Below are 12,676 nucleotides of genomic sequence, written 5' to 3' on the forward strand. Positions count from 1 at the left end.
TTTGTAGATATTAACAAGGCAGTCACCTCTGTTCTATTTATTCCCAACTGAAACTTGACCAGTAAAGGTCTCCTTTATTTTTGTTATGCCAAGCAAGAACCGTTATAAAACTTAACTGTTTGACTGGAATATGGGCATTTATATAGCAAGTGTGTCTGTGGTATTAGCAACATCTTCATTTCTCACTGTAGAAAGAAATTCTTTGGGCTTTTGGATTTTTAGTTTCTCAGACTACAATATGCCATGATTCTATTTACACTGCTACTATCTGTTTACTAATTTTTCTGGTTAGTTTTATATTTTCCTTATCCTTTCTACTTCCCCTTGCTCTTTGCCTTCCCATTTTATTTTATTTATTTTTAAAATTTTATTTATTTATTTTTGGCTGCGTTGGGTCTTCATTGCTGTGCGCAGGCTTTCTTTAGTTGCGGGGAGCGGGGGCTACTCTTTGTTGCGGTGTGTGGGCAGCTCATTGTTGTGGCTCCTCTTGTTGCAGAGCACAGGCTCTAGGCGCATGGACTTCAGTAGTTGTGGCTTGTGGGTTCTACACGCGGGCTCAGTAGTTGTGTCACATGGGCTTAGTTGCTTCATGGCATGTGGGACCTTCCCGGACCAGGGATCGAACCCAGCGTGTCCCCTGCATTGGCAGGCAGATTCTTTTTTTTTTTTTTTTTTTTTTTTCCGGTATGCGGGCCTCTCACTTTTGTGGCCTCTCCCGTTGCGGAGCACGGGCTCCGGACGCGCAGGCTCAGCGGCCATGGCTCACCGGCCCAGCCGCTCCACGGCATGCGGGATCTTCCCGGACTGGGGCACGAACCCATGTCGCCTGCATTGGCAGGCAGACTCCCAGCCACTGCGCCACCAGGGAAGCCCAGGCAGGCGGATTCTTAACCACTGCGCCACCAGGGAAGCCGCTGCCTTCCCATTTTAATCTCTTGTTCCTCCATTCACTCACTACTGCATTCCCACACACATTTCTTTTGTCTTTTTCCAGCCTCCCCCACTGGCAGGATTGCCATGAATTATGGAGTAAGAAACGGCGACGGCAGCGACAAAGCGGTGTTTTGGTAGAGGAGCCACCTCCACCCAAAGCCTCTCGAAAAGAAACTATCTCAGGGACAAGTGCTGAGCCTGTGAAGAACAGCAGCCCAGCACCACCTCAGCCTGCTCCTGGCAGGGTGGAGCCTGGGGCTGGGGATGCAATAGGTCAGTGCTGGCAGTGCTGGGATAGAGCCTTTGTGCTTTTACTAAGCACTTGGCAGATTTTGAAGGTCAAGTGCAAGGGTGTGTGTGTGTGTGTGTGTGTGTGTGTTTTGTGGTACGCGGGCCTCTCACTGTTTTGGCCTCTCCTGTTGCGGAGCACAGGCTCCGGACGTGCAGGCTCAATGGCCATGGCTCATGGGCCCAGCCACTCCGCGGCATGTGGGATCTTCCCGGACTGGGGCACGAACCCGTGTCCCCTGCATCGGCAGGCGGACTCTCAACCACTGTGCCACCAGGGAAGCCCTGTGTGTGTATGTGTGTTTTAATTTAAGATTAGATTACCCATGGCTCTCTAACATAACTGGAGCCCTGTTTTATGTTAGATTTGATAAGACCTTCTTAGAATTTAATCATGTTAAGTCACAATTGCTAAATGTAGTTAGTTCTGTAGCCTGTTATTTGATCTAAATATATCAAAAACTGTGTAATAATGAATTATTATAAACAACAAAGTAGCTCTCCTGTGGTGCAACCATTTTTTCTGAACTACAGCTATTCCTTCCTTGGCTCATTTTTCCTTCCTTGTCCACTTAAAACAGTGTTTTTCAATGCTGGCTGCACATTAGAATCATCTAAAAAGCTTTAAATATAAACACCTCCAAACAATTGCCAGATCTCTAGGGATGGGACCTGAGGCTTCTGAATTTTAAAATCTCTCCTATTCTCATTGTAGAGCAATTATACTCTAATAAAGATATTAAAAAAACAAACAAAAAACCTCTCCTATTCTGATGTACAGTAAGGGTTGAAAATCACTGACCTTGAAGAATATAGATAAAATGAAGTCACTTTTACTCACAATACAGAGATGTTTTAATTAGTCCCTGTATTTTTAAGTGAAAATATAAAGAATAACAAATGTGTCATGACAGTTGGAGGCATGAAAAATGAGACATTCAAAGTGAAACTTCATTCATTGGGTATTGTAAGTTGCTATTGCCAATTGAAGAAGGCAAAGGTCCTTGCCTTGCCTCATCCTCTTATACTGGCTCCACTGTCTCTCCACAGGCCTCGGTGACATCACACAGCAGTTGAATCAAAGTGAATTGGCAGTGTTATTGAACCTGCTCCAGAGCCAAACCGACCTGAGTATTCCTCAAATGGCGCAGCTGCTTAACATCCACTCCAATCCAGAGATACAGCAGCAGCTGGAGGCCCTGAACCAATCCATCAGTGCCCTAACAGAAGCCACTTCCCACCAGCAGGACTCAGAGCCCACGGCCCCAGAGGAATCTTTGAAGGAGGCACCCCCTGCCCCAGTGGTCCAACCTTCCGCAGAACAGACAACCCCTGAAGCTTCAAGCACACCAGCTGACATGCAGAATATGTTGGCAGTTCTCTTGAGTCAACTAATGAAAACCCAGGAGCCAGCAGGCAACCTGGAGGAAAACAACAGTGACAAGAACAGTGGGCCACAGGGGCCCCGAAGAACTCCCACAATGCCACAGGAGGAGGCAGCAGGTAAACAGACCGGTCATGAATCTCATTGAGCTCAGGTGCTGTTGATCCTCTTAAAAATCTCTTAACATTTTCTTTTTCACATCAGTGGCCTCGGTTTCAGTCTTTCTGTCACCTAGTCTACAGGAGAACATAGCACCAAGTGCTGTATTTCTTGCCCAGCTTCTTTTATTTAAGTCTCAAAGCTTCTTAAAGCACCTTTCATATACTGATTGTTTTTCCATCTTTCCATTTCCTAGGAAGTAGGTAAGTAAAGTCCCTGTGTTCTCACACAAGGAAACCACAACTGTAGCTAGTGATGCATCTTGAACCACTGTGTGTGTGGTGGCCAGCTAGTATTGGCACTTGGAAATCTGCCTTCCAAACAAACCATTATCAGATTGTACAAATAGTCAATTGTACTCTAGTATAGTGGATGCTAGATACCAGAGTCTCGCCAGAAACATACAGTCAAGAAAGCCCTAATAAGATATCATTGTTAATCTCCTGAAGAATAATTTGAGATTTCTAAGTAGATAATTAACAAAGTACATTTCCTTTCCAAAAAATAGCATATAAAAATGATTCCTTTAAATCTGTGTTCCTGAAAGAGATAATTAAATGGGCCCCAGATTAGGAATTGAGCATTATATTAAAAAAAAAAAAATCTGAAAAAAGGAAATATGTATACCTTGATCTCAGATGACCACAGCATACAATTTATTAGAGGGAAAAGAAGTTTAAATTTTCTAATGAATTCTGATTCACAGTCTTTACTTGCAAAATCTTTACTTATCTGAAAGTGATTCCAACTCCTTGGAAATTTTTGCTGTCCATGAAGACCCCATGAATTGGGGAATGAGAAGATGTACAAGGTCTGATGGGGTACACTAACCTTCAACTTTTAGGCTGTTGCATTCACATTTCATATGGGTTGGTATGGAGAATATATGCCTTATTTCCACTAGTACAAGGTCAAATATATAAACTATTTATCATATGTAAAGTTAAAAAAAAAACAGAAGGTAACATAAATAAAATTACCCCCTTACTTTATAGATAGGGAAACTGCAATCCAGGGAGTTTAAATAAGCCTGCCTATGGTCCTGCTGAAATCATATTATTGGCGGAGGCAGAACTAGAATTCCTATACTTTGTTAATGTGTTTCTTTTTAATGTGTTTCTTAATTCACTTTGCTATTATGCCATAACAATTCCAGTTGTTTTTAAGAGACTCCAGGACGTGGAATAACAGAGAAAGCAAATCTAGAATTAAAGTAGGCCTTTTTGTCTTATCTCTCATACCTTCCTTCCTTGCACCACCACCCACCCCCCAACCAAAAAAAAAAAAATTCAGCTATAATCAAAATATCTGAAAGAAGTTGTTCAAGTTCAATGGCATAGTGATTGAAAGAAATTCACCCAGTAATTGAGTCAACAAGCTATCAGCCAAATGGTGAAATTGAACTAAAATTAAGGCCTGGCTCATGGCCAGAAATTGTTGGATTTACTTTTCAGAGGAGAGTAGAAATGCCATTCCTAATGATTACAGTCACTTTTGGATTATCCCGTTGGTGTCTCTCCAATGTCTCTATGTTCTTGTTTCTCCCCTGCTATCTCTCACTTGGCCATTTTAGTGTTCATTAGCACTTCCACCAGAGGGCAGACTGAGTTAGCCAGAGAAGGTAAAAATCTATCACTTTGGCTACTGTTTAGCTATTCTGTACTCGTTGGGAAAGGGTTTTGGTTGAAATCTAATGAGTAAAATGAAGTTTTAAGTTATTTGTGTATTTCATTAATCCCTCCCGCCATCAGTACAGGCTGTTAAGGATTGGCAATATTGTTAATACTTTGAATCTTATAACAGTATGTTTTTTTAATGTGATCTTTACTTTTAATTCTCTTAAGATGTTTTATTAACCTTTAATAGTTCTTTACAATCCATCTGCCTTTGCTATTTTGAAATAGTCTTCATCCTCTCATACATGTGAAAGAATGTGAGCTCAAGAATTAGTTCTGTTGAAACACAACTAGGCTATTTACATAAAAGGCAAATATGAAAAGTATTATAGATGGAAGAAAATAAGTGTAGCTTTGTCCATTTTTGCAGTTAGGCATTTTTAAAGTTGTTTGCCCTTAGTATTAAAAAAACAAACAAACAAAAAAACCCCAAAAAACTGGTGTTCCATTTCATGTACAGACCAAAAATACTTTAAAAAATAACTGGTACTGTGATTGATGTTCTTATGTAGTGAGATATGTAGTGTTCACGGGAAAAAGCTCTGAAATCTATAGATGTTTGTAGTCCAGTTAGCTCTCCTTTTTCTGGATGTCTACTTTTCAAGTTGTGAGTTTTCTATAGCTAATTCTTTTGTCCTTTAATTCAGTTTTCTCTACCACCTAGTCAACCAGCCAGTCTGTTAACAAGTAACTTGGGTGCGTATTGTATATAGGATGACCACCTTGTCCCTGTACTGTCCTGGTTTTAAAACTGAAAGTTAGCAACCTGGGAACCCCCTCAGTCCCAGGCAAATTGGGACTCTTGGTCACCCTACTTGTATGTTACACACCGACCTTATCCTCCTACTGCTCAACAGTTTTGTAGTGTTTTCAGAGTACTTTCATCTGCACGCTAAGGGCATGCTTACTTTCCTGATTGTTTTTGCAAAATATAATTGTGGTAAATATACAACCAAAATACCTAATGATAACTATGAAAACTACTTTTGGCTTGCCTGAGTAATGACTTTATATCACTATCTCAGATAATAATAAAGAATTGATTATATGGACATTTAAAAATATGCTTCCATAGGGAACAGAAAAATCAATCATTTGGAAGATATCCCAAAACTTTAAGTCTTTTCTTCAGCAGGATGACTCCCAACTCTCTAAAGTCACAGTTCTGATTGTACTTGGTTTTGTGTGTCCTCAAACTCACGCCATTGTACATGTCTAGTCTCTTGCCTTGGCAGGAGTTCATTATCAGACAATGATTGCCATGGTTAGGCAAAGTAATCCAGCAGTGGGTGACAAAAACTTTAGGGAGTGGTTCTAGTAAGATCTTTGGAAAGACAGAGTGTAGTATTAGTTCAATACATTTCTAAATACTCGTTTCTTGTCACTGTCTCCAAGATAAACAGATGTTGATCAACATCCCATTCTGCATGACATTGCTATAGTGATTTTTTATAATTACTGTAACAAAGGAAACTGAATGACAGTATGGTGGTTAATATCCTATTCTTCAGAATGTGATTATGGGGAAAAGGGACTCAAGTTGGGAGAAGCAAGTGTATGATTTATACATGACGGTAATGGAAGGTTTTTACTTTATTTCACCTCTCCTGTATATTCTTTTAGTTCTGTTTTACGTGTTAACCTTATATCATCAAACGTTCTGTAAAATGTGTTAGCTAAGTCCATACAAGGTCTCCTATTGTACAGCAAGATTATGTCCTAGATATGTGACCACAGCATTTGTATTGTTCCCTCTCATCTTCCTTCTTTCTAATTTTCATTAATGTTTTGATCCAACAGCAAAAAAGGGGCGGGGAGGCTACCAACAGCCTACATATTAGGACAATTCCTTAAGGAAGGAAATGGAGGAAATCTCAGACAAAAATCAGGACAATCATTTGAAATATATGATCTTTTTACACCAGCTGTTAGATCCAGAATGCAACTGTTTCACTTTTAATCACTTGATTTTATTTATAAATTGCGATTTCCTGATCCCAAGGTTTTATTCTTTATATATATTTGGTTACTTGTATTGATATTTGTTTATGTCGGGCAGTGTGTGTGTGTGTGTGTCTGTGTGTGTCTGTGTGTGTCTGTGTGTTTGTGTTTATAGTCACATGTGATTTTTAAGATGGTGTTTAAAAGAAGTAACCCTTCCACAGCATGTCCTCCTCACATTCTTCCACCAGAGAAGAGGCCCCCTGAGCCCCCCGGACCTCCACCGCCGCCACCTCCACCCCCTCTGGTTGAAGGCGATCTTTCCAGCGCCCCCCAGGAGTTGAACCCAGCCGTGACAGCCGCCTTGCTGCAACTTTTATCCCAGCCTGAAGCAGAGCCTCCTGGCCACCTGCCACATGAGCACCAGGCCTTGAGACCAATGGATTACTCCACCCGACCCCATCCCAACAGGACTTACGGAAACAATGATGGGCCTGAAACAGGGTTCAGTGCCACTGACACTGATGAACGCCACTCTGGTCCAGCCTTGACAGAATCCTTGGCCCAGACCCTGGTGAAGAACAGGACCTTCTCGGGCTCTGTGAGCCACCTTGGGGAGTCTAGCAGTTACCAGGGCACAGGGTCAGTGCAGTTCCCAGGGGATCAGGACCTCCGTTTTGCCAGGGTCCCCTTAGCATTACACTCAGTGGTCGGGCAACCATTCCTGAAGGCTGAGGGAAGCAGCAACTCTGTGGTACATGCAGAGACCAAATTGCAAAACTATGGGGAGCTGGGGCCAGGAACCACTGGGGCCAGCAGCTCAGGAGCAGGCCTTAACTGGGGGGCCCCAGCTCAGTCTTCTGCTTATGGAAAACTCTATCGGGGGCCTACAAGAGTCCCTCCAAGAGGGGGAAGAGGGAGAGGAGTTCCTTACTAACCCAGAGACTTCAGAGTCCTGAAAGATTCCTTCCCTGTCCATCCTTCCGCCCAGTCCTCCGAACCTTTAATGAAACCGTTTGCCAGAGTGAGGTAATCATCTGCATTCGGCTACTGCAAAGCTGTCTGTCGTAGTTCTTGCTCACTTGCCACTAGCAAGCGACTTACAAAACAGTGATGTTGGCACCAGTTCCCCCTGGATGGGCTATAGCCAGAACATTTACTTCAGCTCTACCTAGTAAATACAAGTAGAGAATACGGAGAGGGTCATTAAATTGGAAAGTAAATGTTTAATTAGTTCATTGCCTGTACTTCTTGAGCAGAAGAAAAAGGAAACAGTTTCAATTCTGAGATGGTTCAGGAGAGGCTCTCTTTAGGTTTTTAAAGTTTTGTGGTTTTTTGTTTTTGTTTTTTTAAGAGAATAGTGTTCACAAAATTTGAGCTGCTCTTAGGCTTTTGCTATAAGGGAAACAGAGTGACTGGCTGATTTAAATAAATGTTTCCTTCCTCTCCACCATCTCACATTTTTGCTTTCAAGTGAACTCTTTTTTTACCCCATTGAGCATCTTGAACATACCTTTTTTCCAAATAAATTGCTTGTCCTTAAAGTTTGCTCCACTTTGAGAAAAGACATGCCCTATCTCTCCCTGCACATGAAGCAGGTTGTAGAAAGTGGCATTCTTGGGCAAGTAGGTAGACTTTACCCCATCTCTTACCTTTTTTACCCCATCTTTATAGTTTTTCTTTCGCTCTCTCTGTCTTCTCTCTTATTTGAGGCATTTGTTTGGAAAAAATTAATTGTTGAGATGCCCAAAAACCTGGGATAATTCTTTACTTTTTTTGAAATAAAGGAAAGGAAATTCAAACTCCTATATTGTTCTCTGTAAATCTTCAATTCTAAAATGTTTTTTGGTTTTTTTAAAACCACATTCTGATGGTGAAATTGATTTGTAGATGCAACCAGCCTAGGACATTGCTGCTGAGCTAGGATAGGAGATGATGCCTCCATACGTGGAGGGCTACTAAGATCAGTTAGCATACATATTGTTTACGCATATATTTTTATGTCAAGAAAAACCTTTGAAACAGAGCATTGTAATATTGTCAAAGAGAAAAGAATACATCCTGAAAATACATGGAAATGTAACTTAGTTTAGGGTGGATATTTTTCTGAAGATGTATCACTACCTGAGACCTTTTTTTAAAAAATAATTTTAAAAGAGCAGACCATAAGAAAGAACAGTATTGACATATACACATCTCAGCATGTATATCCAGCCAATTCTTTTAGGGATTTTCCTCCAGAGAGGTTTGATTTTGGTTTTGGTAAAAGGGGTTAAATTATGACTTCATGGCAAGAATTTTGCCTTATTATAAACAAAATGGAAGAGGGAAAGGCTTTCAGGGTGGGATAACCTGGGAGGTTTCTCATTCTGGCTTCCAGTTTTGTGTGAGTACCAGCATATAATGTGTTTTAAAAACATAAACATTTAAATAAATTATCTGCACAGACCTAGACCTTTGTGAAACGTAGGTTAGTCCCGTTTTACAAAGAAAAGGCAAATATGTTTCAGCATCTTGGAGAATAGTTTACAGACCTCAACTCAAAGTTTCATGTTTCAATGCCAAGTTCTTATATTAAAAAATAAACACTACTTGTAAGAGAGAGGTGCGTTAATTAAAAAATAAAACAAAAACAACAACAACAAAAAAAACTTTAAAGAAATGAAAGAAGAACCCTCTTCTGATACTTACATGAAGACTATTTTCCCCTGTTACTGAAATAGGCAGATATCCGGTGTGTGCATTTCTTTATTATTCTCTGGGTTTTGGTCTGGCCTTGCCCTCAGGGCCAAACACTGATTAAAAAGAGAACCTTCTAGCCATTTTGGCATTGATGGCTTTTTATACCAGTGTGTCCGATTAGATTTGCTAGGCTCACTGACATGCTCTTGGTAAATTGCATTAAAGTTCATCTGAACCTTTTGTCTGTTGACTTCTTAGTCCTCAGACATGGGCCTTTATATTTTAGAATATTTGAATTAGAGTCATTGAGCCCTGCTCTCCCATTTTTGATTAAAGAACTTAAGCCTTGGATACTTCCAAAAGTATCCAGTGAGAAAAATTGGTTTCCCATCAAATATGAATAAAATTCTCTATATATTTTAATTGTATTTTGGCTATCAGCAGTCATCAGTAGTGTTTTTCCCTCTCCACCCCTTATTTTTAATTATGCCAAATACTCTAAATAATATACTTAAGTCTCCATTCCCCCATCCCTACTACTAGGGAAGGGGGTGAGTATGTGTGTGTGTGTGTTTGTGTATGTATGATCCCATCTCAACCCCCACCCCCATTTTGGGAGTCTAACCTTTAAAAAGAAAAAAAATATTTTGGACTATTTCTAAAGGCGGAGGGACAAAGAAACAACCTGTAATCTGTCTGGAGGAAGAAAAGGTATTTGCTAATTTTTCAGCTATGTTATCTATAAACGTGATGGAAGTACAGGTTTGGCAGAATTTCTGCTTGGCTATTAGAAAATTACAAACCCAATTATATTCAAAAGTGGTTTTGGTTTTAGTTACTGAACCATGGGAGATATTGTCCATTAAATACATTATTTTGAACAGATGAGAAGTCTGATTCTGTTCACGAATGAGAGGCAAAACTGGTTTGACCATAATCATTTTTGTGTTTTGAAAACAAATTTGCCTGACACAGTTTCTTTAGTTTTTTCCTTCAACTGTCCATGGGAACAATAAGGATTTGAAAACATCAGATCTGTATGTTTAAAAGCAGGGCAGTTAGCACAAATTTGTAAGTAGGATTTCTGTTAGCTTATGCCATAGACATCACCCAGCCGTGTGTGTGTGTGTGTGTGTGTGTGTGTGTGTGTGTGTGTGTGTGTGTGTGTGTGTGTGTGTGTGTGTGTGTGTGTGTGTGTGTGTGTGATATGCATATATAGTTACAGTACTAAAATGGTTACCAGCAGGTTTTGAGAGAGAATGCTGCATCAGAAAAGTGTCAGTTGCCACCTCTCTCCCTGATTTAGGTTCCTGACACTGTATTCCTTTCTCTCTCTTGTTTTTGCCCCCCATCGGGTTTACCTTGTCTATGTATAGATATTTTGTAATATATTAAATTTTTTCTTTCAGTTTATAAAAATGGAAAGTGGAGATTGGAAAATTAAATATTTCCTGTTACTATACCACTTTTGCTCCATTGCATTTACTTCTTAATCTGTACCCTTTGAGCAGATCTAATTATATGTATAAAGGGCATTTCTCCTCCACTTTATCCTAGGGGTTCTTTGTCTCAGAATCTCTGCAGACTCATAAATTACCACAAAAAAAAAAGTTCTCAGAATTTGAAGAGGTGCTTCAAAACACTAGACTAGGAACTAAAGAATAAAGAATTGGGGGAAATCATAAGATGTGATTTTCTAAAGTAAAAAACAGTTGTACAAAAGTAATGATGGTGCTAGGCCATCAAAAGAGTTGAGCTTCATGTACCCTGACTCCTCCTGAAAGGAGAGGTAAGTGGGTTTGAGCTCAACTGTCATCAAGAGAAGTTGGTAAGAAGCTGTTTAGACCAAAAAAAAATAGTCTCTTAAATCAGAAACTCTCACCCTCACGCCAGTTCCTATGTTGCCTTGAGTAGGGCCAGCATGGGGATGGATTAGTGTTGCTAGTTCTGTTGAGATTTCCTGATACATTGCCAATCCAGGAAGTAAATCGAAGTTATTTATAAGGGTAAAATTCCTATTATTTCCAAAATCGTTTCCTGTCTCCACATGAGGAGAAAATTGCTTTCCCTTCCCTTTCATGGTTTAGGACACTGGGGACTAAACGTTCCCTTGTAATATGTGCTACAGTCCTGCTAGTTATGACATAAGTAGGCAGAGGACAGAAAAAAAAAAAAGAAAGGCATCAGGAGACAGGAAGAGGGGAGAACAGGTATCAGGAAGTTGTGAGTGGGGTAAGCAATCATACAAGGTTAAGGGGTACACCAGCACAAGGAAATTAGGAAGAAATCCAATTCAAAAACGTGATGATGAGGGTTGCCAGCTTGTTTTTGAATCCCCACAGTTTAAGTAAGATGTTTCCTTGCCTGTGGGCTGTCATGTCTTTACCCAGAAGGAGAATGGAGAGCTCAAGATTGTTCCAATTCCTGGAATCCTGTGTTCCTTTTTACCCTCCAGAGAAAAGGAATTCGTTTTTGATCTTTACTGCAAGTTCATGACTAGGAGTGTGAACTTCAACCTAGTAGAGAATATTGTTTCCACTTCATAGCAATGGCTGTCTTCAATTCTGGGCCTGAAAGTTGAGGACCTAACTAACCTGGACTTTTTTCTCTATCACACTCAAGGCTATTTCTAAGTAGAAACCATACTGTTCAGTACCTAAATTTCTTGGGCACTGTCTTTTCCTAGACAGGCATCCTTAACTGTGTGGTAAGGTTAATGCCTCAAGGAAGTTAACAGTTAATATTCTTTGTGCTGAACTGGGATTTACATTGTTACTAAAGACTGCCCAATAGCTTGCTTTTTTTTTTTTTTTTTTTTGGTATTGAGTTACTTCTCTGTTCACAACTTAGTCATCCTGAACGGCTAGGTGGAATGGAAGTGGGGAGTTCCTCAAGTGAGTAAATATTCAAACATTCCAAGGGAGAAATGCAACTGCTGAGTCTACTGGTTGTCCTGAGAGGAAAGGTGAGCATTCCTGGACACTTTGGTTAATTTTACTGTCCAGGTGTGGCATTTCTAGTGTTCCTATATAGCCTTAGGAATACTCTCAAGTGAGAGTATACTCCAAGCCAGTTGGGGGAGGTATGACACCTAAAGGAATTACTGGTGGTACTCTACCACTCCTCACCATGTGCAGCTCTCTCTCCATCTCCTGTCCACCCACTTCCTTTCATTTCCTATTTTTCTCTCTTCTCCCAACTCACTACCCAACTCACATGCTTTAGTCTTGCCAGAAATATTGATTGATTAACCCTGCAGGGTATGTAGAGTTACTGCTGCTTAGTAGTTTTGAAAGGTAGTGAGAAGCAATTCAGGAGACAAATGTCTATTCCAAATCCTCAACTTAATGGGGTGAGAGGTGAAGGAGAAAGTAATAACTTTCTTATTGCTAAAAGCTATGAAAGGAGCTTTTAATTTATGTTGTGTGGGGTACAAGAGATTCTTTAACTGGTTAACCTTTGCTGCTTCATTCTCTTCCCTCATATCCTGAGACTGTTGCTTTTGCTGATAACATTTCGAAGCTCGGTTGCAGATGGTGTCTACAGGAAGTAAAGCTTGATGAGAAGAGGGCCCTGCTGTCCTTGAGAAAGCAGATGAGGGTTGCTTTGATGT

The 12,676-nt window shown here is 40.3% G+C and overlaps 1 protein-coding gene across 12 annotated transcripts in view; it reads left to right on the plus strand.

Moving 5' to 3' along the window:
• CDK12 (cyclin dependent kinase 12) overlaps positions 1-12,676 on the plus strand; it is a 64,160-nt gene that overhangs the window by 32,921 nt on the left and 18,563 nt on the right. For 6 of the 12 annotated variants that reach the window (XM_029211319.1, XM_029211320.1, XM_029211318.1 and 3 more), the window contains exons 12-14: positions 995-1,206; positions 2,272-2,724; positions 6,606-7,023. In XM_029211319.1, the coding sequence (XP_029067152.1) occupies positions 995-1,206; positions 2,272-2,724; positions 6,606-7,023 (1,083 nt within the window). The other 6 variants (XM_029211322.1, XM_029211323.1, XM_029211313.1 and 3 more) reach the window with 5 other exon arrangements.

The sequence above is a fragment of the Monodon monoceros genome, unplaced genomic scaffold (assembly GCF_005190385.1).
Source record: "Monodon monoceros isolate NGI ecotype Baffin Bay Population unplaced genomic scaffold, NGI_Narwhal_1 Super_Scaffold_9, whole genome shotgun sequence".
Taxonomy (NCBI): Eukaryota; Metazoa; Chordata; class Mammalia; order Artiodactyla; family Monodontidae; genus Monodon; species Monodon monoceros.